The sequence below is a fragment of the Cyprinus carpio genome, chromosome B15 (assembly GCF_018340385.1).
Source record: "Cyprinus carpio isolate SPL01 chromosome B15, ASM1834038v1, whole genome shotgun sequence".
Classification (NCBI taxonomy): Eukaryota; Metazoa; Chordata; class Actinopteri; order Cypriniformes; family Cyprinidae; genus Cyprinus; species Cyprinus carpio.
This window is the reverse complement of record NC_056611.1, coordinates 22,455,558-22,482,370: the sequence shown is the minus strand read 5'-3', so window position 1 is coordinate 22,482,370 and position 26,813 is coordinate 22,455,558. Positions and strand designations below refer to the sequence as shown.

The 26,813-nt window shown below is 35.2% G+C and overlaps 1 protein-coding gene across 1 annotated transcript in view; it reads left to right on the top strand.

Annotated features, from left to right (window-relative positions):
- crppa (CDP-L-ribitol pyrophosphorylase A) overlaps window positions 1-21,494 on the top strand; it is a 30,229-nt gene extending 8,735 nt beyond the window's left edge. The window contains exons 6-10 of the mRNA XM_042739835.1: window positions 99-187; window positions 2,030-2,110; window positions 3,485-3,577; window positions 6,789-6,917; window positions 21,306-21,494. Of these exons, the coding sequence (XP_042595769.1) occupies window positions 99-187; window positions 2,030-2,110; window positions 3,485-3,577; window positions 6,789-6,917; window positions 21,306-21,410 (497 nt within the window). The 3' untranslated portion in view covers window positions 21,411-21,494. The remainder of the gene's footprint in view (window positions 1-98; window positions 188-2,029; window positions 2,111-3,484; window positions 3,578-6,788; window positions 6,918-21,305) is intronic.
- The last annotated feature ends 5,319 nt before the right edge of the window (window positions 21,495-26,813 follow it).

Here is a 26,813-nt window from a genome sequence, read left to right as displayed (position 1 = left end):
AAACAGGGTTAAATTACATAGACTAAGGTTACATCAAACATACTCTTGCACTTTATTATCTGTTTGGTCTTGAAGCATTATTTTCATTTTCTCTTCAGAGACTCTTTCGATGTCAGCATGTATCATCGCAGGAGCTGAAGCAGAAGCTGTTGAGTTGGCCAAAGCACTTCAGAAAAATCTGAACATGGTATGTTAAAGATGACATCCCTCGTCTTACGGTTTAGTTAAAATAATCTTTCTTAGGAATGTGTTGTATATGTAGATGTTAAAAAACTCCTTTTACCCCAACTTCCTACTCACCCCGTCCAACAACCAGGCTTTCACCTGTCCTGCAACTGTATGAGGACTAACAGATGGTGAGAGCGATAACCTAGTCGTACCAATTGATGTGCTTGTTGAAATGGATAAGGTGTCTTGTACAAGTGTGACCACCTTCCCATTTATTCCACACTGATTTTTGGAGCCGGTCCAGCTGGAGACATGTCTTCACGTTGTAGCTCTCGCTGTAGGAGATCCATCTTCCAGCGCACTGACAAAAAAGGAAATATGACGTGTTTTATTCAGGCTCTGTGCTCTGGAGGCCCATCCTCTTTTGTAGCCCTTCCAAGTTCTTCATCAAGCACATGTCCTCCTCTTGATAATGTTGCAAACATGAGAGCACCCAGTTTCCCGTACGGCTGATTGGTTCCAGACGTTGCCTCTCCCCCAGATGCCGGCCGGAGTCAGTTCTCCTGAGCCGTTCCTACAACTCGAGGGAGATGAAAGAAAAGGAGGAGATTAGAGATGAGGAATCAAATTTGTCCCAGTGCCATTTGTAAATCTAAGCCCCAATATCTCCATTACAGCGAAGTGAAACTCAAAGTTGGGACCATTCCAGGCGTGCAGGTGGTACGATTGGCTCTAGGTACGTGTTTTGGTAATAAAGGACAACAGAGAGTGATAAGATGATCCTTTTAGCGAGATGTAATAATTACATCCATGTATGCCACTGATAAGAACTGGAACGGGTTGCCATTTACTTTCATCAAAGACTCAAGTTCACTAGGGTCGAACACTTTTTTTCTAGGACACAGAGGATTAAATTCCAAATCCATGCTCCATAAGGTGCGGATCTCGAACGTGGCAGTTCGTGTATGACTGAGAGTGATATTCACATTCCTCAGCTGTGGGATTTCGATATAATTTAGAACTGAGAGCATGTAGGTAGTGTATCATTTTAAGCTACATAAGTAAATCTCACACGAAAGAAAAATCCACTTTAGATCCATCGGAGACTATAAAATTCCATTGATACTGCATAACTTTTGACTGTAATGTATTCCTACGTCAACCTCAGATTAAGCCACAACATGAGGCGACATGATTCCCAACACGTAACTGTGGTTAAAATTGAGTTCCTTGCCCGGTAAAAACACATTTCTGTTTTTGAATAGCTTACAAATCCCTAAGATGATCAAAAAGATAGTTTGTTTGTAAATTTGCGGAAATGAAAGCATTACCAGAATTTTTGCGTGATCTGGAAGGTCTAATGAGAACCGAGTGTGGCTTGTTTTTTGGTCATTATGAAGCACTTATTCTTGCTTCACCACCATTAAAATAACCTGTGAACAGTATCTTGTGTGGGCTCAACAGCCCAACCTGGTTCAGATGTCAAAATGATCTCGTAAATCCACAGTTAGGAGTGAGCTGGTTTTCGTCTAAAGCCGCGGTTGGTTATCTTTCAAGAGCGAATAAATCCTCGCATGTGTTTCCAATAACAATTTCATATTTCCAGTTTTCTCGTCAAGGTCGAGTCTGTGCCAAACACTTCTGTTTATTTCTGTTTATTTCATCTCTGTACAAGATATTCGACAAGGATATGATTTGATATGAGGTCTGAAAATATGATTTCATATGCAGAGCATCTGTGGTTGTGTTGCTTTTTATGAAAAGGGATGAATCATTAGATCTTAATAAATAAAAGTTTTGTCTGCCGTGATGGTGAGATTGCTTGTTTTATTGAATTTGGGCTCTTTTCTCCTTTTCTCAGATGGAGACAGACGTCATTCCATGTGCAAAGGAAAGTAATACAGAGTACCTGTCCAAAACCCGAAACTTTATTCACATATCTGTACGTCAACTACACACACACACACACACACACACACACACACACACACACACACACACACACACACACACACACACACACACACACACACACACACACACACACAAGTAATTCAAAGTTAAAGCCTACATAAATCAAATTTGACTTTTTAATGTGTTTTTCTGGTCTTATTGTGAATGACTGACCTGTGCATTTTATTTCAAAAATAAATAAGAGCTTGTCTTTGTAATATTTAATCAAAATATGTCTTTGATCTCACTCTGAAATACCTTTACTGTTGCTGACATCAATAAGATGGTCAAGTCTATTGGATAGTGTTAACTAATAGCCAAATAACTTTGTGTATTCATCTGTATTCATTATGGAGTCACAAACTACCATTTAAATGTTTGGGGTCTTTTAAAAGAAGTCTCTGATACTCACCAAGGCTGTGTTTATTTGAACAAAAATTCAGTAAAACCAGTAACATTCTGAAATATATTATTATAATTAAAAATAGCTGTTTTATATTTTAATATATTTAAAAATGTAATTTATTCCTGTAATGGCAAAGCTAAATTTTCAGGAAGCATAGCTCCAGTCTTCAGTGTTAAATGATCATTAGAGTAGATTGAAAACATTTGAAAAGATTATTTGAAGAACAAACTTCAAAAGAACAGCATTTATCTGAAATAGAAGTCTGAAAGAAGTATTAATTTCTTTCCAAAAAAAAAAATCCCACTATATATATATATATATATATATATATATATATATATATATATATATATATATATTAGGGCTGTCAAATGATTAATCACGATTAATCACATCCAAAATAAAAGTTTTGTTTACATAATATATGTGTGTATACTGTGTATATTTATTATGTATATATAAATACACACACATGCATGTATATATTTAAGAAGAATATGTTATGTTTATATATTAAATATATTTATATATAATATAAAATATAAGAATATAAATATATAAATGTATATACATGTAAATATTTTCTAAATATATAATTTATGTGTGTGTATTTATATATACATAATAAATATACCCTGTACACATACATATATTATGTAAACAAAACTTTTATTTTGGATGTGATTAATCGTGATTAATCATTTGACAGCCCTAATATATATATATATATATATATATATATATATATATATATATATAAACAGTATATACACATATTACTACTATGAGCTGTTTCTTTGTAAAAACATAATGTAAAACATTTCTAATAAGTATCCATTTTTCTAAATGTTCTGTTTATTCTGGGTAATTATTCACAGTAAGATTTACAGCCATAATTTTTGCCCCCTTACAAATTATTTTGCTGTCACATTAATGTTATTTGTGCCTTTGTTTTAGAGGACTGCTTCAAACTTCTTGGGGACCCTGGACATGGTGAAACGTTTTGAGCATACCGACCACGCTCGTTTATACCCAGTAGTTGTTGTTTGGGTAAGATTCCATACACCCCATTGACCTTTTCAGTGTTTAGTTTAAAATATTTTTTTAGTTTTAATGCAAGTAGAAAACTTTTTTATGAAGTACACTCACTCAGGGACTTGTTTAGTAAGATTTTACCAGAATTTCAGAATTTTTGCCACAAGTTAATTTAGAAAATCTTGTGTAATTTTAACTGCTGTATTTTCGTGTTGGCTTGATTTTATTTTGTTTTTATGTTCCTGGAAGTTATTTTAACCTTAGGTTGTTGCTATAATACCAAACATATTATTCATTGTGTGAACACAGAGAAGTGTTTGAGAAAATTTTATTGTGAGATGCGAGAGTCTAAACTTAAACAAATTTTTTCGTTTTCATCATTGTGACATAGAAACATACAGGGCCCTATTTTAATGATCTAAACGTATGGTCTAAAGGGCGTGTCCGAATCTACTTTTGTTAGTTTAACGACGGGAAAACGGTTGGCGCGCCCTGGCGCATGGTCTTAACGGGTTGTCCCTTTTCTCTTAATGAGTCATGAGTGTTTTTTGGGCGTAACGTGCAATAAACCAATTAGAGTCTCATCTCCCATGCCCTTAAAAAGCCAGTTGTGCTCACGCCATGGCGGGTTCGCTATTTACATGGCGGAATGTAATTTTTCATTTTGAAAAATGTTTGTGTGCTGCTGCACGTCCCTGTGTGTGTAGTAAGCAAAGTGTACACGCGTTGTGAACCCACCTGTAGGTGCATATTACTAACGTGCTCTTTTTAAATAACAAAGAAAAAATATTGTGCCAGACTTTAGAACTTTTCAGTTCCTCAAAATAGCAATGCGCCAATAATGCGCGTGAACACACCTCTTTTTTAGACCAGCACGACCATGGGTGCACAAATGGGCGCAATTGCATTTGCTATTTAAACAATGTGGCGCAGGACGTGAAAATGAGAACTGCATCTGGCTGAAACTAGCAAAAACACTTGCACTGCATCTTGCACTGCATTGCGCCGAGTGTATGATAGGGCCCACAATGTGCATCAGATCACAGAAGTGCTAAAACTAACTGACGCTGCAGTGTTGGCAGCTGGAAAAAACCCATGATGTTTTGTTTCTTGGTTCTTGTCCAGCATTTGTACCTCAGCACATCTTAGTCTTAATCTCTGGGAATGTCATCACTCTTACCTTGATTAATTTCTTAAATGTGTTTCGAAAGCATAAAATCTCTGCTCCTGCAGTTTTGATCTCTGAATCCAGGGATCCGCACCCAGTGTGGGAATCCAGCCTTCTCAGAATCCATATGTGCTTCCTTTAACATTCCCTCTGAAGGGCTGTTAGATAACCTCTACTCTCCATCATTATGTTTTCACTCGTTGTTTGGATTTCACAGATGCTTTGTTCTTATCATCACCACAGATGTGATGATAACACATGTGGCTGAGAGAGCGTGATTGGGAGTAAAACCACAAGCCGTGCTTCAAGATTATTTTATAAAGAGCTGTTCAGAGGTTTGCTTGACTTTCTTTACGCTTACATTACATTTGGATCCGCTTAACATTCTATAACTTTTCCTGTTGGGCTTTCATTTACCTTTTTTGTAGTTGTAGAGATACTTCGTTTATGAAACGACAAATATCTATTAGAATCAGAGTAAACAGCATTTCCTCAATTTATACTGGGGTATGACCTCTGTTAGAAATATGTTTTTCTTCAAGCAGTTTGCAAAATGAGCATGGCCTGTTTTATTTGGTACGGATGCGTACAAGCCACATCTTCCTGAAACGGTGATGTAAGCGAACGGAAAAAGAAATTGCATTAATTTAACGGATCGGTGAATTCTGGGTCAGTTGCAATGGAAACTTTTTGCTAAGAGCTGGTTCTTGCTGTTTTGCATGGGAGCTCAACCTGTCCAAACACACAGAGAGCGCTGAGTGTTTATTAAAAAGAGTACTATGAGGTACTTTTGAAATTAATGGGCCTGTCCCACGGCTGTATTTTTAGAATAGTTTTTTTTACGAATAGGGAATATTTAATTGAAGTAAGTGCAGGTTATTATGGTATTATTAATTCCCATTTGGATTGAATGAGTCATTGTAGATGATTAGATAAGTATTGTAATGTTTATTAATTCCTATTGATCAGTAATTTGCCTTTTCTATTTTGGCAGCTGAACCCCTTTGACCTAAAATATTTACTTAAGTTCCTCTTTTAAGTTAATATTTCAATAATTTAACAACGCATTCACATGTTTATGTTTGTCTGATGCCTGTTAATGATGACATGACATGCAAGTAAACAAAAAAATTCATCTTTTTAGTAAGTGTGTCATTGTTTAAAAATGTATTTATTTATTCAATTTTAGATTTCAAATCAAATTTTAACAGCACATTTGCTTGTCCACATTAAATATCTAATATCAGTTAACGGTAATAAACAAAATATTGAATCTTTTTTAGTAAGTGTTTTATTTTTTAGTAATTATTTATTTCAGTTTAGATTTTAAGTTAACGAAAAACAAAAAAAAACAAAAAAAATATTTTTTATAAATATTTTTATTTATTTATTTTTAACTTTTTTCAGTTTAGATTTTCAGTTTATATTTCAATAATTTAACAACAACAATGGTTACATGAAATGCAGGTAAAAAAAATATTTAATCTGTTAAGTAAGTGTTTTATTTCGTTTTAATTGTATGTTGTAATTATTTATTTTTGAAATGTTATTTCAAATCAATATTTCAATGGCAATAGCAGTTAACAATACAAGTTCATGTTTATATTTCACTTAATGGTTACATGAGCTGCAGATAACAAGATTTCATCTTTTTTAGTAAATGTTTTTTTTAGTACCCTTTTTGTTAATTTAAGTTTGGATTTTAAGTTAATATTTTAATAATTTAACAACACATTGGCACACATCACATTGACACATTCAAGTCAGAATTGTGAGATAAAAAATCACAATAACTTTTTTTTTTTTTATTAAGCGGCAGAAACAGGTTTCCATAGTAACGTGAGATGTAGGTAAACTTAAAATAGTAATCTTTTTGCAAAGTTTTTTTGAAAATTATTTATTTAGTTTTAGATTTTATATAGATTTATTTAATTTTACATGTGTCATTACTATGCTTTTCATAAACTTATGAACTCCCTGCTATTCCCTCACGATCCTTCAGTTTGTGAAACCCTGCTATAGATAAGTGGAGATGTTTTTTATTCTTTTTGTTGACAGGTACAGCTGAACATGACAAATAAGTCTGTCGACAGCCAAAAGACAGACGAGTTAGCCTTCAGGACTCTGGCCTCTGAAGTCATACTGGGAAATGTTCTGCTCTATGGAATTCAGATTGATCACACCAAGGTAATTTTCTTAATGAGATATCATTATGTCTGTTAAAGGGATAGTTCACCCAAAATCTGAAAATATAGCTCTCTTTATAAGCTTTATCTGAGCCTGATCTGGGCTGGATAAAAGGTCTAGGAACATCCAAGAGGAACCTTGTCTTATTGCTTGGTCAGGAGGTCTTAAACATGTCCTTTGGAGAATTAATAAAAAAAATCTTCACTATATATTAGTCATTGTGGCTCTGGGGAAAAAAAAAATCATAGAGAGTGATGTGTGAATTTGCCCTGTCTGGCTGCGGCCCCCATTTAAAAAAGCTCAGACAGCAGAGGGAGTGACTGTAATATGTGTTCGTCGTGATAAAATGCTTATTTTTGTGAGATAGTGGAAGTGCAGATAAAGACCATGCATAAATCACGCTCATAGGTCCCGTAATGATGAGGATAATTCCTCCCAGATGCGCTTATTCATGCTTCACAAAATAGCTGCCAAGACTCGCTTTGTGAGTTCTGACCCTTCCAACTACCTTCATACAGTATGTGATATAGGTTTTTTCAATTAGAGGTCATGCCTCCTAATTCGGTATTTTATCCAGATCGTTTTTGAGATGCAGTGAAACCGTCAGACGTTTTCTGCTGCTAGTCACGCCTGAGGATTTTTGGATGACACAACGGTTAAATATATAGACTTTCCATTGCCTAATACTATACCAAATTTATTCCACTGGCATCATTCATGCAGTCAAAATCAGGTTGTGATGATCACCGCTGGGAAACTTTAAAAGGCTCATATCACAAGCAGTTTAGTTTTCATTGATCTTTTAAGATGAAATAACTTGGTGCATTATGAAAAAATATTATAAATACTGATTTCGGCATAAATTGGACATAAATTTAACAATAACTAGAGAAAAGCACTGTTGCCCAGTTCACATATAAATTGTGTTTCTTAAAGGCATGGTAGGAAAAAAATGGTTGCATTCTAAGGGTTAAAAGAGAGTTTTACATTATAAATGGACTGCAGGGTGGAATATTATTTTAAAATAGATTATATAAATAGGTTTCATTATAAAAATTGCCCAATTATGATGGCTCTATTTGAATAATGGACTGTAAAATTGATGCTTTTAGAGAATATTGTATTAAATAACTGTACTTTGACATGTATACCATCAGAAATGATCATTTCTTTTGTCTGCACTAAAGAAGCTGCAGTTTAAGAGTAGTTTAGTTAAGGGTAGTTTAAGTTGACGTGGGCGATTTTGTCTCTGTAGTCTTCCAGGATTATTTGATTAGAATCTTTGGGTTTGTTTTTCCTAGCCAGATGTTTGTACATGTGGAGCGCTTAACTTGTGGAGGTTTTGTTGTTCTGAGAACACTGGCATCTAATAAGGATTGGTAAACATCTTCTCATAAATACACATTCCGTCTTCATTAAAAACATTGCGTCTTTTTTATCAAGAACATTTTGCTTTTTCTTACTTCTGCTTCGAGAACGTAATATACCTTGACTGTGTTCAGTTTGTTCAGTGACGCATTCCTTTTAGGACAGGATTTGACTTAAGTCTTTCAACACTTTTCAGTGAAGCTTGAGATCGAAACCTCCAAGTCATGGACCTCCAGGTTGTTGAAGTATTTCTCGCTAATCACCCTCCACGTAGATTTCGAAGAGATGTTTGCGTGATTCATTGTGTGTAAACAATGACAGGCCTCGTTAAACAAATAATTTCTTTCAGTCTTTCCACGGTATGTTTGTAATATGCAAAGTTTTCCTTATTAAATCCAGACTGAGGCAGGCATGACGCTAAGCCACATAGCAGCTTTGTACTGTAAATGTTGATAGATAGATAGATAGATAGATAGATAGATAGATAGATAGATAGATAGATAGATAGATAGATCAAATAATGATCAAATAAACAGGGATATTGTGAAATATTATTACAAGTTAAAATGTTACCATTTAAAAATGTTTTATATTTTGATATATAACTGTATATTTTAACTGTCTGTTTTAATATATAACTGTAATTTATTCCAGTGATGTCAAAGCTGTATTTTCAGCTAAATCCTATATTTTCTAATGTCCTGATATTATAATATACTTTTTCAGGATTCTTCAATGAATCAAAGGAAAAGCATTTCTTTTTTATTATGAAACAATTAAATATATTACTGTCACTTTTGATCAATTTAATGTGTCCTTGCTGAATAAAAGTATTCATTTCTTTAAAAAAAAAAAAAACACTGATCCCAAACTTTTAAACGCTAGGTAGATAGTTTTTATAATAACTATTTAACATGTGCCTTGGTGTCAGTAAAGTGATCTGATGGTGACAATACAGGTCATTTTTGGCCCTATCAGTGCCTGGCCAGTGAGTGACAGGAAGTGTCATAAGATCTCCTTCACACACAGGGCCTGGTGGCCTGTCATGTGCTGAAAAGGCTTGTCACAATGATATATAGCTGCTCTAATCCCTCCTGTGAGAGCCCAGCAGTTTACCCACCCCTCACTTCCTTCTCCTCAAAGCATCCAGCTGAGGAATCTAAACCTGAGAGGAGATTAGCTGCTCCTTAGAAAAGAGAAAGAGACTCTCTTACCTGCCCAGATCCACCCGTTTTTGAAACTGGATACCTGGTTTAGCCCAAATTTGGTCCATCTTGAGTTTTCCAATTCAGCTTTACTGGCACTGGAGCCTGATGCAGTTTTTAAATGGTTTATTTTTTGGAGTCTTGATTGCCAAATAATCAGTTAGATTTTCTGAAGATTAATGATGTTTTGGGTATCTGCAGGTTTCTATAGGAGTCAATACAGTACTGTGATGATTGAGGGACCACAAAAAGGTATCAGATCCTCAAATCGCTCTAAAATAACCCATGCTAAAATGATGTCAGGGTGGAGTGTACCTCAACGTCTCTTTTTATACTCGTCTGCCTTTGACAGCGCAAATGTGTTTGGCCATACCCTCCGCTTAGTGTTGGATTTACGTTCCAGTAGTCATTTCTCATTCTCCAAATATTCCCCTTCTCTCCATGTCTAATTGTTTTTACATTTGCCTCATCATTCCGGCTGGCACAAGTGCACTGCAGGAGGAAAAGTAAAAAAAAAGTGTTTTTTCTTGTGCGGTCTTGAAAGATCCCTGCTGACAACTCCAGGCCAGAGCGCTTCTCCTTTGATATTGTACCGCAGTGTTAAACTAAAAGATCTGTACTGTGGCAGCATGTGTTGGTGTATTCTTGATATTTAATATTAATGATGCACTGAAATTTCTTAGTCAAAACCTCCATGACACAGAAATTCAGCCTTTGTTTGAAATAATAGACCATATCAGTCCTATTAATGATATCATATATATTTTTAATAGTGATTGCACTGACAAAAAAAACAGTTTAATTGTGAATGTGGGTTAATGTAATATGTGACCGTGGACCACAAAAAAAAGAATAATTCAACCGGATATCAAAATTAGCTGAAAATTTACTTACCCACAAGCCATCAAAGATATACATGAGGTTCTTTCTTTGGAAAATTTGGCATTACATTTCATACTCATCAATGGATTCTCTGCAGTGAATGGGTGCCAGTGAAAAGTTGCATGTTTGTAAGAAACAAATCCATCATTAAGATGTTTTAACTTTTTTAAACATCGTTTCATGGCTAAGATATGAGTCATCAGAATCAGGAGAGAAATATGCACAGATTTAGCACTGATTACAAGTGAAAACAGTACAAAGCAGTTCTAAACAAATATGTTGGTGGATTTTGATGAGAGAGAACAAAAGAGGATGAACTTGGAGAAAGTGTTATTATTAGTTATTATTATTGTGGATTATGGACTCGTATTTTGACCAGAAGCTAGGGTTTTAAAGTTAAAATACCTTGATTTCATAAAAACATGCAGTTTTTCACTTCATAAGACATTAATTGTTGGACTGGAGTCGTGTGGATTACTTGTGGATTATTGTTATGCTTTTATCAGCTGTTTTGACTTTAATTCTGACGGCACCCATTCACTGCAGAGGATCTATTTGTGAGCAAGTGATGTGATTCTAAATTTCTCCATATCTGTTTTCAATGAAGAAAGAAACTCATCTACATCTTAGATGGCCTGAGGGTGAGTACATTTTCAGGAAATTTGAATTTTTAGGTGAACTATTCCTTTAAACAAACTCAATTTCACACAGAGATCCTGTATTTGCACACATACTGTTGTGATGTGCAGGAAAAGAACTCTCAAACTGATTTTTGGGTAACATAAACACACTTGTACTCATGTTTTACAAAAGTTGTTGGTTAGTTTCTGCTGAAATTAATTGCTGAAGTTGTGGTTTCTGTTCGGACCTGTTCTGACCTAGTTTCTCTTATGGAGGATTTTTGGACGTTGCAGTGATCAAAATTTTGGTGCATCACTATGTAATGCCTTGAGAGCATGCCTCCAGATGCATGCTGGCATGTCTGATCACACACTGTAACCCACTGAAACTGTTTATTTAACATTGATTTGGCAGATTAAATGAGCCATTGATACGCTCAAGATCTTGCATATGCATGCAAACTCTCATAGCGAGACAACATTCCATTCAAGAACATTCACAAACAAATTAGATTAGAAATTAGAGGCTGATGCTTACCAGGGGTGACCAAATGGCTTTGTAAACATTCAATCAGCAAAAGGCCGTGGTGGCGTGTTCTACCCCATGCAGCCTGTCCACGGCAGAACACTTGTTTTAGATTTGAGGCGACCACCCACTGTCAGGTATTGAATGTCCACTGCGCAGTAATCTTGTTTTGAGCTCGGGAGTTTTTCAGGATTTAGCATGAGCCTCGTTGGGTTAAGTCTTTTGAAGTGGTTCACCTCTGACTTGAATCTTTTTAGAAATTCTTGTTCTTTTCTTGGTGGTAAGTCAGGTCGAGCTGTTGATAAACCTTTTGAGCGAGCTTTATCCTTCCTACACTGGAAACCATTAACCACACCTTATATGTTAAATATACAGTGGAGTCCAGAAGTTTAGACCACATAGATCCTGTTAGATTTAAAGTCTAATTTAAGCCTGGAATTCAAATCATACTGGATAACTTCTGGAGGTTGTGTCAAAAGATGTACATTAAGCAAATCCTATATTTCTGCTGGACGTCACTCAAACATTTTAGCCAGAAAACAAAACAAATGAACAAACAAACAAAAATCATTATACAAAAAAATTTGAATGGTAAGATTTTTAAATGTTCTTTCAAACAAGTCTATTATGCTCACCAATGCTGCATCTATTTGATCAAAAATAGAAAAAAACATTAATTTTGTGAAACTTTATTGCAATTTTAAATAACTGTTTTCTATTTTAGTATATTTTAAGATTTAATTTATTCCTGTGATGCAAAGCTGAATTTTCAGCATCGTTACTCCAGTCTTCAGTGTCTTCAGAAATCATTCTAATATAATGATTTGATGTCTTTTGAATAATTGTAATCTTTAGTGTCCTTACACGTCCTCGATTAATAAAAGTTTTGATTTCTTAAAAAAACAAAATAACTTTCTAATCTCAAACTTTTTGGGGCTTTATATATTTTTATAAAAACACTATATTTGAAAGTGAAAAGTGCAACAGGTAACAATTAAGATGAGAACAAAATATTAAATGTATTAAAACATTCTTAAAATCTTTAAATGCTTAAACTGAGTATTGTGAGCTTCCGTTTTAAATACAATTTAATTTGTGAAATATATTATTTTTTAAAAAACACATTAAATTCCTTGTATGAAATACATTATCTGGCCACATGGAGTAATCCGTGATGCGAAAAGGGCACAACTTGAGTTCATTTTTTTATTAGTATATGGGCAGAGGGGTATTTATATTGCATCTGTATAAACAGTGCAGGTTTGTTTTCCGCTAAGCAATTTTGCTGTCTCTCACACTTTCACCTTTACTCTTCTACAAATGATGACTGTTTAGTCTATGGTAATTCTTGTTTGGACAGCTCAGGAACAAATGCCGACAGTCTTTTGTTTGAGGGAAAGGTGAAATATTTACGTGATAAGGCTTGTTCCTAATGCATCAAGACGAGGTGCGGGCGCTTGGCGATGGGTGAGCGTAGAGATGGAAAATAAGGATGTAGAAACTGAAATGCTGAAGGAAATAACATACATGACCCAGGTTGATCTCTGACTAGACCTCTCTGTGTATGTCACAAATGTAATGAGGTGAACTCAAGAGGTTTTGTTGTTAACAGCGGATGTTTGGTTTCTGCATGTGGGCCTTGGGGTATCATGACATATTTTACCATTTTCAACAGATCTGTCAGTGTAAGAAAGCATTGTGGTCTATCATTGTTTAGGAACATATCTGTCGCCAGGTCAAGTACAAACATAGAAATCACTCCCTCTGACTTGTTGAAATAGAGCAGTATTCACAGGTATGGAAACAAAAGCTTTCTGTATTTTCTTCACCCCATTCCTGTGAATGTGGTAGGTTACGCCCGAGGCTGTTCTACAGAAAAAAAGAGATCCAGAGAGACAGTTCACTGAGGAAACCTGTTTAAGACATGAGAAACTATAGACGCCATTCTCCTTGTAACCGCACGACGGAAACCTTCATTATTACTTTGATTTTCTTTCAGTGTACCTTGACTTGTTTATCTGAGCAGTTCCTGAATCAATACTGTGTAATGCAGTGCTTCAATAGGAATGTGGACTTGTCGTCCAGTTTAAGAGAAGAGATGACACTCAGATCCCTTTTGAAATGAGGTGAGACTGAATGAGAATGATGGGGTCGTGTTGAGGACACATTTTGCAGGCACAATCCCACAAATCTGTCTTTTTTTTTTAAGTATTTGTGCTGGTGGCACATTTTGAAAAATCAGTGGGCCGAATCATCTTTCGCCTCTGGCTGGTGTTTTCTTCAGAATAAAGTGGTAATGGAAGAGATTAACAACTGTCAAGTGTTTCTACAACTATAAGCCAGTGTATGATTTTCAATCCAAACCATTTTGACGTTCATTATTTAACTGACATTTACTGTACATTGAGTTAATTGTACAGAGTCATTTGCTAGCTTTTCCCTGTTGATATTAGATGCTACTTTCTATGAATAAGTTGAACTTTGTTTTGCCTTTTTTTTTTTTTTGAGGCATTAAAGCATATATTACCTATTATGTAACATAAAATTAATCTCACATTAGTAGTATTATCTAGGTGATTTTGCCATGTCACCTCTCTCTCTTTTTATTTCTCCATATAAAAATATTTATAAATTTATCAGTTAAAATAAACGATATATTGATCAAATATATTTTTAATAAATGAAATGTAAATGTTAATTTACATATGTAACTAAAACTAAAACCATCATAAATTCCGTTGCTTAAAAAATATACAGGTCCTTCCCAAAAAAAAAAAGCATATTGTGAAAAAGTTCATTATTTTCCATAATGTAATGATAAAATTAAACTTTCATATATTTTAGATTCATTGCACACCAACTGAAATATTTCAGGTCTTTTATTGTTTTAATACTGATGATTTTTGGCATACAGCTCATGAAAACCCAAAATTCCTATCTCAAAAAAATTAGCATATTTCATCCGACCAATAAAAGAAAAAGTGTTTTTAATACAAAAAAAGTCAACCTTCAAATAATTATGTTCAGTTATGCACTCAATACTTGGTCGGGAATCCTTTTGCAGAAATGACTGCTTCAATGCGGCGTGGCATGGAGGCAATCAGCCTGTGGCACTGCTGAGGTGTTATGGAGGCCCAGGATCCTTCGATAGCGGCCTTAAGCTCATCCAGAGTGTTGGGTCTTGCGTCTCTCAACTTTCTCTTCACAATATCCCACAGATTCTCTATGGGGTTCAGGTCAGGAGAGTTGGCAGGCCAATTTGAGCACAGTAATACCATGGTCAGTAAACCATTTACCAGTGGTTTTGGCACTGTGAGTAGGTGCCAGGTCGTGCTGAAAAACGAAATCTTCATCTCCATAAAGCTTTTTCAGCAGATGGAAGCATGAAGTGCTCCAAAATCTCCTGATAGCTAGCTGCATTGACCCTGCCCTTGATAAAACACAGTGGACCAACACCAGCAGCTGACATGGCACCCCAGACCATCACTGACTGTGGGTCCTTGACACTGGACTTCAGGCATTTTGGCATTTCCTTCTCCCCAGTCTTCCTCCAGACTCTGGCACCTTGATTTCCGAATGACATGCAAAATTTGCTTTCATCCGAAAAAAAGTACTTTGGACCACTGAGCAACAGTCCAGTGCTGCTTCTCTGTAGCCCAGGTCAGGCGCTTCTGCCGCTGTTTCTGGTTCAAAAGCACACGCCTGTGCACGGTGGCTCTGGATGTTTCTACTCCAGACTCAGTCCACTGCTTCCGCAGGTCCCCCAAGGTCTGGAATCGGTCCTTCTCCACAATCTTCCTCAGGGTCCGGTCACCTCTTCTCGTTGTGCAGCCCCTTTTTCCTTCCCACAGACTTCCCACTGAGGTGCCTTGATACAGCACTCTGGGAACAGCCTATTCGTTCAGAAATTTCTTTCTGTGTCTTACCCTCTCGCTTGAGGGTGTCAATGATGGCCTTCTGGACAGCAGTCAGGTCGGCAGTCTTACCCATGATTGCGGTTTTGAGTAATGAACCAGGCTGGGAGTTTTTAAAAGCCTCAGGAATCTTTTGCAGGTGTTTAGAGTTAATTAGTTGATTCAGATGATTAGGTTAATAGCTCGTTTAGAGAAACTTTTCATGATATGCTAATTTTTTGAGATAGGAATTTTGGGTTTTCATGAGCTGTATGCCAAAATCATCAGTATTAAAACAATAAAAGACCTGAAATATTTCAGTTGGTGTGCAATGAATCTAAAATATATGAAAGTTTAATTTTTATCATTACATTATGGAAAAGTTTGAGAAGGACCTGTAAGCTATTATGAAATAAAATGTCTATATAAAATAAAGTTGTTATATTTTGTACTAAATGCCAAGGCTTCATTTCTAATTATTGTCTAGTTTAATTTGAAGCAGTGAAATAACTCAAACTAAAACTGGAAGAAAGGATAATAAAAATGTAAATTAAGTGTTAAGAAGTTCTTTTCACTATTTCAGGCTCTGCTTTGTACCTTGTTAATGGATTGAAATATAAGATTAAAGATTAAGTTTAAGATGTATTTTGCCAAAAAGTGTAAAGCAAAATTTATCTATTTATTCATACATTAGCATGGTTGTCCTATCCAAAAAAAAAAAAAAAAAAAAAAAAAAAAAAAAAAAAAGGCCTACCCAGTACAATCAAAAACTCACAGAGAGTCTCTTGACCTGCAGTTATTCGCTAAGCTGGTCTACTATTAAAAATGTCCCTTTGGATACAGTTACAGTTGAAGAAGGTGAACTGCAGAGTTCAGCCCCATATCACATCTCTGAAGCTGACAGTAACTTGGGCTCGATGTCTCTGTCAAGCTCTTTGCCTCTGGCTACTGTCGTTTGATTGGCAGTCCGGAGGGACATTCAGGAACTGGCGCTATTATAATGTCCCGAAAGGAATGCCTGGTCAGAGTAAGAAATGTAATACCATGTTTTCAAAGGGACACAGAACCTGCATGGGTCTTAATTGCAAAATGAGACATTTCCCTTTAAAATGCATTTTACAGTGTTTAATCGGGCTGCTTGCTGTTTAATTAGCACCACAAGTTAACTAGTCTGTCACTAAAGATCAGCTTTTGGTCAAAGGCTTTCACTTTCTGCTGCCTCCTTGTGGTGGACTCCCACACACTTCCCTTTAAATCACAATGCTGAAAAATTATTACTTGAAAACCGCTTTGGCTGAAAGTGTTGGTAGTAAAAGTCTAGCACTTGTCGTATTGATCTGGCCTTCGCGCTGTGACTAAGTATTCTTTCCAGTTCAGCTGGCATTAATGGGTTTCGAAACCTTCATGAAGGTCATTATAGAGAGACGCTGGCAGGCCTGTAGTGGAATAAGTCTCACTTGCTGGCTGGAAAGAAAAAGACTGAAGGGTGCAAATTGTCATTGTTAAATTCCTAATTGCTGAGGCCCCATCTTCAAAGAGCCTGCCGGTGTGAGGTGGGCCGCTCCGTGCTGCTGGAAAGACTTTCTGGATCTGCAGGATTTTCAAGGACAGTTAGTGAACAACTCATTGTGTGGTCCTCTGCTGTACAAGCTGTCCTCTTAGTAATTTACGAGTCAGTTTTCTATAGCATTTTAGGTAAAAAAGTATAAGAAAAGTGTATAATTTATAGTTTTAGTAATTGCTGAACAATATCAGGTTATGTAATAAACATTGGCACTTACTTTTCTCTTATATTACATGGAAAACTCCTATATAAAAATGATTTCACAAACATCTTGGTGTGTTAAAAGACATCCAAAGCTCCAGTCAAGTGGCTCTCTCGAGGGAAGCCAAGGCCAAGTACAGAGAATTTCATTAGTTCTGCCAATTTCAGGTTAAAATGAGTTTAAATGGCCTTTTTACATCATTGGAAGAGTTTTCCACTAATGGGACCATCATTAGGGGGAACAAATGAAAGAAAAGAAGGGATTTTACAATGGAAAGAAAGCAGTCACATGTCTGGTGTCAATGATTCTGATTTGATCTGTTTGTTCAAAGATTTTAATCTTTTCTATTAAATTACCATTGTAAGATTACAAACATTGGCCTTGTATTCCCTCCATTGTTGATTTTGTGCTTTCCTTCTTTCTTTCCAGTCACAGAGCTTTCTTAGATATCATTCTGAACTAGCTAATTGATCTGTTGTATTTCATTGCATTAGTATTAAGATTACAAGAGATGTTGGGGGATGAATGAGGTTCATATGATACAAATAGTTTTTATTGTCTATTAAAAGAGATTTGATCTGCTGGCTTGGGAAGAAAGGTTTTTTTTTTTTCTGTAGTGCACAGTTAGTAGTGTAGTAAACAGCATCTCGATCTCATCCACTTGCTTTAGGAGAAGTGATTTAGGCTGGCCTGGGGCCACTGTAAATGTTTTATCCATCCCATAAAAGCCTGGAAAAGATACTGGAACACTTGGAAAATCCCTGCAGTCACAAAAGACGAGCTATTCCATCTGAGACTTCAAGAAATTAAAATTCCAAGTGTCGAATTTCCTGTTCCATGTGTGCTTTTAAGTGTTGGCCATGACACCGGGACAGAATAGAGCTCATTAGCAAGCTTTCTGCTGTCAGGAATGGAAAAGTGATGTAATATTATGACAAATCATAGTGATTACCTTCAGATTTAATCATTTAACATATCTATGTTTAGCATTGCAACTCTTTAAACACTTTTTTTTTTTTTTTTAGTGAAGTTTGACCAACTTTTCTCAAACAGGTAATCATCAAAATAAAGATTTAAGCACATACATTGCAGATACCGCACATTTTAATGCATATTTTCAACTAGTGGTGGACGACTGGTAAGACAAGATTAACTGGTAGAAATTTGTCAATCGGTAGGGACTAGTTTTCTAAAATACATTTGAGTTTCGATTCTTATCACCTAACGTCTGCGATTTTCAAATACAAATTCGGACGGGACTAACATCTCTGTTTATTACAGAGGTGGGAGGGTCTGCTTTGAACTTCTGGGTGTTTCAGAGATCACGTGCATTGTATAGCGTGCATTGCGTATAGTCATTTGGATTGATTGCCATTATTATAATCACAGTTTTACTACAAATACCATGGTGAAGCTAAATGGCTAGTATAGCAAAACCATGTTAATGTGTGGTTACTTTAGTTTAACTTTTATTTTTTCACTTGTTTATAGTAAGCCCATGTTTAATTTTCATAAAGGTACATATGTGATTAAAACATTATGTAATTAAGTGCAGAAATGAACGTGTGTAGCTTAATCTTACTAATGCTGATATTACAAAAGCCAGTCTTAACAGTTTGGGTGATCTGGCTCTTGATTTTATTATTGTTATTTTTTTTATTTCTTTGCCGGGAGGCAAATATATCAAACATGCGCATGGTAAGAGCTTCTATGGTAATTCACGTTGGCCAAAACACACAGAAGCATATGGGGGAAAAAAATATTGCCACAATCAAAGACATTGTATTCGGACAGGATTAGTTTTCTCAGAGGATCACTGAGAGTTTGGTAAAACAGTAGGTAATTTGCTCAGGAATTATTACAGAGGTTGTGTGAGAAAAACACAGATGTGGCAGATTCAGATTAAAATCACCGAGGCAAGGCAAGGCAAGTTTATTTATATAGCACATTTCATACACAATGGTAAGACCAAAAAGACCAAATACATCTGTGAAACACAAATTTCTCTAACGACCCCCTGTAAAACTGGTCCCGTCCGAATAGGGCTAAAGAAAACACATGTGTAACAGTATATCGGATCTGGGGAGTTCTTAAAGTTACAGCAGTGTAATATTCCTGCTGTGTGTCATTCATGTTAATCAAACAAAAAAATACAGACAATCTCTCACTGCTCTTGACTAAATCACTTTTGTAACTTTGATAAGAAGAGATATATATTTAATTTACACAGTGAAGAATATGCAGTTTTTATTCATTTGATGACTTTATACAATGTATGTAGCATTTCTTATTTATTTATTCTACTGTAGTTTTTTGTCTTATTGCTTGTAATTAGTTTCTTCTTATTTAATCACTGACTGTTTACTTGTCTTCTGTAAGCTTGAGTTTTGTTTTATTTTTATTTTTTTAGGCTAGTATTAGTTCTGTGATATTGACACCCACTGTTGACAAGAATCATGAAATTTCTCAAATATTTTGATATCAAAAAGACCTTATTTAAGTAAAATTAACTATACTGAGGTATATATCATTTACATGAATTAAAATGACTCATATTGTGATTTTGGTCATATCGCCCACCCCTATTTTCAACCATTGAATCAATCACTTAACCTGTTTACTCCAGTGTGACTTCCCCTAAATTAATGCACTATATTTTTTCCCACCACATTTTAATTTAAAATAGCATTTTTATCCTTTTTATGGATTGATGTTTTTTTATAGACCACAACACACTTCAGAGTAAAATCAATTTTCATTTAGTGTGCTGACTCAAACTCAACAGTATTATTATCTTGTTTTTCTCCACATGTGTCACTGTGATTTTTCAATGTCGTGGTAGCTCAAATCCGTTCCAGCCAAGAAATAAGCTGATCCGCTGCTTGCTTATTACATGTGAGTCATATTTTGCTACTCATTGGAAACATGAGACTTAAACTGGCTTAAACCTTTGATCCTCGTTGGTGATCTTCTGTTCAGAAAAGAAAATTCCCATATATTATTTTCCCAGTAGGACTGTCGTGTCACACCAATAACAAAACAGGCCACATCAGTAATGCTGTCATTAGCTGTGGTCAAGTAGGCGAGCTTTTCGTCTTTCTGCATTTGTAAATATTCCACAAACATTGTGCTATTTTCCTTGAACCCGAGTTTTACATGTGGGTGGCAATCAGGTTGGGGACATTTGTTCTTAATTTCCTGACTAAACAAATACACGGAGGTCATTCTTCATTGGTTTAGACCTCATTACAGCGTGTTATCTGATGATATGCCGATATAGGAATTTATGCCATAAACTTTCTTGCTATATTTGAATTGTGTGTGAAATGTTTCTGTGAAGTAGCTGTCATTAGCTGAAGGGTAGGAGGATTTCAGTTGACCGCTTGCAGATGTTTTGGCTCCTTACCCAGAGTTTTGTACCCATAGTTAAGTAAGGGAACAGTGACTGTGTTACACAAGGAAAAACAAGCAGCCTCCTCTTCGTTTCAATCCTTTTTTTTCCTTTCTTTTCCAAATTGCCTCCAAATGAAGATTAAAAAGCAGTGCACATTGCAGAGCTGCTGAAGTTCAGGAGCCACTGCAGTATGACCATTAATCGTGATCTTGTTTTTTTCACAAATTTTCTTAATCACTAGATTTTAGTTTATTTTATCCTCCTGCTTACAAATTGAATCCTGTGGAGTTAACTCTGGAAAATATGTGTAATGATACTCAGGAGTTTAAGAACATCTTATCCATGGATTTGAGAATTTGGAAGCGAAGGGAGAAAACAGCTACTGTGAAAAAGAGAAAAGAGTGACTCTAAAAAAATAAAAATAAAAAAAGTAGTAACAGTTGTGGAAATCATTAAGTTGAAAGTCGAAAGTCAACCGCAAGCGTCAAAGTCTTGGTGGCATAAAGACATTAAGAGAACAGACCCCAAAATCTTAGACAAACGACATGAAAACAAAACCTGAAACCCTGTGAGCACAATAGGAGGCCTGCCAAATATCATGGCCGGTAACTTGACTGCTGATGAGCAAACTGGAAAAAAGCACAGGTCCACTCGCATTTGATTATTTTGAGCACATCTGTTTGTGTATTCAGGTGCCATTAAATATATATGTGTGTGTGTGTGTGTTCCTTCAGGTGCCAGAGCAGTGGGAGAGATCAGTGGAGAGACTCGCTCAGATCACAGTCGCCCTCATCAGAGACAGAAATGCTGCTCTCACTGGACAGCTGCTTCATGCCTGAGACTGAAGCATGAGAAGATGTGTTACATTAGACAACCAAGGTGCGGCCTGTGGACTCACAAAGACAGAAGCACGGAATCTAAAGGTCAAAGAACATTTGCAAATGAAGGCATTTCAGTATAAAATAAATTACAAACAATGAGTGACGGTGGGGCTGACAGTCATTGTTTGGATCAACTGTTTGATTTGATTCTTTAGCTAAGATTTCGAGGTAGTCATTTTTAACTAAGAATTTAATTAGCCTGGTTTGCCTAGGCTCATGTACATCAGTACACAAGCACAATCAAACACCTCTCTGAATCCTTACAAATATTTCATTGTAAAAATAAATTTTGTTTAATAAAACAAATCAAAATAACTGAATCTCTGGTTTAGCTTTTTTTTTGTTTGTTTGTTTTTTAGCTTACCTTTAAGGGCTTAATCTCTCATTGATAGCTTGGGCTCACATTTAGGTTATCTCTATATTTAATGAAATGCTGCCATCTTGTGGAGGGGTATGAACATTTTCTGTTGTGCCTCACAGTTGGTAATTGTATTGATTTGACATCACAACCTAAAATCTCTTTAGTAAACTGTTCAGTGAATGTTTCTTTAGTTTAAATTTTAAAATCATTATTATTTCTAAAAGGATTTCAATTTGCATACAGAGCAGACTATCTGATTCTTGAAGTTGAAGGATCAAAGAAATCTTTTCTTGAAGAGATTGTTGTGATGTGTTCAATTTAATTTAAAGTTTTAGGTCAGTGAATGTTTTTTGTAAAGAAATGTATAACTTTAAAAGTGACATATTTATGTTATATTTATATTTCAAATAAATTATGTTCTAAACTTTCAATTCATCAAAGAATCCTAAAAAGTAAAAAATAACTAAAATTATTACACTTTTCACAAAAATGGTAAGCAGCACAACTGATTTCAACAATTGACAATTTATTGAGCAGCAAATCAACATATTAGAATCATTTCTAAAGGATCATGTGATACTGAAGACTGAAGTAATACATATATATTTCAAATTTAAATATATTTATTTTTGTCCTTAATTTTTTTAAACAAGTATTTATTTCCATACATTCATTTATTCCCTTCCTTCAAATACTAAATGCACTATTGTCATGAATTTTTTTTTTTTTTTTTTTCAGATAATGTTAAACTTGCGGTTTGCTAATTTTAATCTAACCCTAAAAATCCTTTGCAGGCCTCCTTACGTGATGCAGATCATGAGCTCTCCAATTTATTCTGTGGGCCAGCTTTACACCCACTTAACTGGGAAGGCCCTGGTGACCACATTTCATAAATTTAGCTGTTTTTATAGCTTAACCCCTGTCTGACGAAAACAGAATCCCGGACGAGCCCCCAAATTTGCGTCTTGACTTTCTACTGTGCTCACCGCAGATTGCTAATTGATTATGGCCTTGTGCTTCCTCTCCAATGAGTGTGCAATAATTGTGGCAGGGTTGTTAAAGTCACTTCCTGTGTCCTGTGTTGGCTCAGTGTGAAGGCCTTCTACAGGCAGACCAATCAGGAGGTTGTTCTTGCCGTTTTAGTTTCCATGGCGTGAATGGCCGACAACCCCAGTTTTTTCTAACTTAACACTGTTTACTCAATCTTAGCGTGTCTTGAGATGTTTCTACAATTTTAGTTCTAGTGAAAATACGCAACCACTTTGGTTCTTCATTCATTCAAACAAACAAAGTTTCTGTCACCTTCTCTTGCATAACTTTTCTCGCTTAACCAAACTCTCTATTTTTTTAGCTGTGTAATTCGTTCCACATTTCTACATGAACACATCTGAAGGTGAGTGTGTTGGTGTTTCGGCTGCCAGCGGGGTACCAAGAGTGTATCGCTGTGTGAAGTCGCGAGGTTTTGACTGAGATGGATTAACCTTTCAGATGTTCAGCAAAGTGTCATGGACATTTCTGGAAAAACTTAGGATGGAGCAAGAGTGAGAGGATCAGGTTTACACTTTATCCTTTTGACTTTGATCACATGGACAAAGGGGAACTGACCATATCATTTGTATGATGTCCATAGCAAGGCCAATTACAATAAAACATACACTACCATTCAAAAGTCTCCCCAAGGCTGCTTTTATTTAAACAAAAATACTGCAAAAATGAAATACTATTAGTATTTAAAACAAAACTTCTATTTGAAAATATTTTACAGTTTTATTTATTACTGTGATGGCAAAGCAGACATTAGTATTCAGTGTCACATGATCCTTCTGAAATCATTCTAATATGCTGATTATAAATTTTGAAAATAGTTTTGCTGGTTAATATTTTTGTGGAAAATATGATACAGTGATTTTTCAGGATTCTCTCATTTAAAGAGCAACGTTTATGTAAAATAGTAATATTTTGTAACATTACAAATGTGTTTACAGTCATTTTTGACTAATTTAATGCATTGTTTGCTGAATGTGAAGTATTAATTTCTTTAAAAAAAACAATATATAGCTACAGTATGTTTACATAGGGTATATTTTCCACATTTTTTATTTTATAGCTATCTACACTTCTGTTTAGTTATTTCATGCTTAAATTGTAGACAAGGCATTTTTGCTAGTTTGATAAAGCCAGTTACAACTGTTGAAGTCTATGAAAGATGAACACAGCCTATTGATCGATATTTCTGTGTTTTATCTGGTTTTCCCAGTGTTACACACCAGCATCCTCTGAGGCTGCAGTACAATGGCATGTCTGGATTAGTTTTAGACAATATGATTCATGTTCATTTGCTCGTACAGCTCTGAGAGTTCGTGTGAAACGTTCTGAGAAAACCGCTAACCAGGAACAGCTGTGAAACGGTCAAGTAAGTGCTCGCCATATTTATGCATGAGAGAGGTTTCGCTCGTTTTCCTCTGGCGGAGCTGCACCATGTAAAATGCATGTGGTGCTGGGGTAGATGAGGCTTACGGCAGGGTTTTGCTCCATTCTTGACGTTCATCAGTTTCTTATGGTTTTCTTACAGATTTTCTGGTGAATTTTTTGGCTCCTATCATGGAGTTGGAACTTTTGAGGATTGTAAGACCAAGAAGACAAAATCTTCCCTTATCTTGTGAGGAAATGTTTACTATAGCATCTTAAAAAAAGACCTTCAAGTCCAGTCTGAGATTGCTTGTGACTTCCGTTTTTATTACAGTTTTTTTTCTTTTTTTTTTTTTTCAATTTTTTATTTTTTTTTATTTATTTTTTTTACAAATTATATTATCAACTTTATTTAAATAAAAAATACATATTTCATTATTTATTATTATTTTTTATTATTATTAGTTCCCTTTTGTGTTAAATAACATCATGTATTTGAGCATTTACAGGGTTCCAGAGGGATGAATAGACATGGTATTCGTTGTTGCCAGAGAACAAATCAGGTGCACAACTATAAGAAATATTTACTGTTAAACAAGGTACATGAATGTATGAATGCATTACAAAGGGTTTCATGCTATATTATTTAGGAAGAGAAACTGAGACATGAAGCAGGCTAGACTTTTGAGCACCACAGTTCTTAACCCTTTACAATTAGTTTCAACTGTAGAAAATATAATGACGATAAGTTTTGATACAAATGTGAATGAGCTTCTTTTGCTTGATGTTTCTGAATGAAACTTGAGTATCCGTGTAAGCTGAAGAGAGGTGAACCGTTTTCTCAAATATGCCTTGTGGTCTGTTCAATTGCCTCCTACTGGTTTGCAAAGATGATTAATGACCGAACATCACTCAAATTCAGCACCTCTCTCCTGTAATCCCTCTTGATAATCATTTGCATGCCCGACACGTGTAAATTTGATTTTGTGAAGGCTTATGCTGTTTGTTTTGGCCATGTTTCATAGTTACTCTAAGTTGTCAATTCCTAGGCCAAGTTGATGATGAAGGCTTCAGCATTAAGGGTAGTTTTTTCTTCAGATTTTCCTTTAAATCATTTGTAAAGCTGTATTAATTCACCTAAAAATTACAATTATTTTATTTAATCTCCTTCATGTCATTCCAAATCTGTGATGTTTCTTTATTTAGTGAAATACAAAAAAAAAAAAAAAAAAAAAAAAAAAGATCTTGAGCAATGTTTCAAATGTTTTTATCCTCGACAATGGAAGTCAATGGGGTTCTAAACAATATGGACAAAAAAAAAAAAATTTTTTATTAATTTTTTTTATGATAAATATTCTGGTGGCGTCTCTCTGTATTGTGTAGTCACAGCGTGGTACAAAGCACAATTACAGCAAGCATTATAAAAATCCTGACGCCTGTGATTTCACAGATGTGATGTTGTTAGCACACCATCGGGTGTAACAAAATCCTGTCTGACAGCCATTTAGGTCATTTTCTCTCTTTAAGACCCCATATTACAGCTCTCTAAAGGTAAGGCTGTCGCCTGACGAAATTGGGAATGTTGGGTAATCTAATTAGAGGGCAGGACAGGGGCCCATGGGGCCACAGACTGTGGTGAAGCAGGGAAACACTCGCCCTAAAGCTGCACACCGCAGGCTGGCTGTGGTAATGTCTGAGAGGCTAATTCTTCCTCATGAGGAAAAACAGGACCTTTTCTGGAAGGGACAGACACATCCCTGCTCCGACCACAGAGATAGAGAATCACTGACCCTTTGTGGAGTGAGTGAGTCAGTCCACTCCAGTCAGAAAAGGGTTGTTAGTTTTTACTATAGTAACAGAAAAAGAAAAAAAAGTTACACTAAATTATACCACAATCGGTAGAAATTCGATTTTATTTAATGGGATGATATATGTAATTTGGTTTCAGTAGTGAAATCATTACTTAAATATGAAGATATGTATATATATATATATATATATGTATATATATATATATATATATATATATATATATATATAGAAGAATGAAGAACATGACCATTGTTGTTTGTTTAGAGTAAAATATTGTTTTTATTCTTCTTTGTCTTTTTTTGGTAAATAAATAACACAAGTTAGTATATGATTTACAATAGAAAAACAGTAAAAAGACCATTTTTATAATTTTCCCCTTGTATTATTATGCACATCATGGTGTTTTGTTATATATTTAGATAACTTATTTGTTTGATGTTTATTGCATTGTTTATTGTTCATATAAAACCAGTTATGATGGCTTAAAATCATTATGTGGCTTTTTATTTTACCACTTGTTTTATAGCAGTTATATAAGTAAATGTTAATGTACAAAGCAGATTTAAGTAGTTCAGGTAGGTTGGTAGAGTAATTAATTCCTGCTTGAAAAGTCTGTTTTTGTAACCAGATTTTTACCATCATTTTAAAATTATATAACCTAATAACTGTAAATTTAACAATAGATTGTTATACTGTTTTACATATATATTTGTGGTATGTAAACCATACAATAACAATTTAAAATTGTTAAATTAAAAATAAGATTGAATTATTTATTC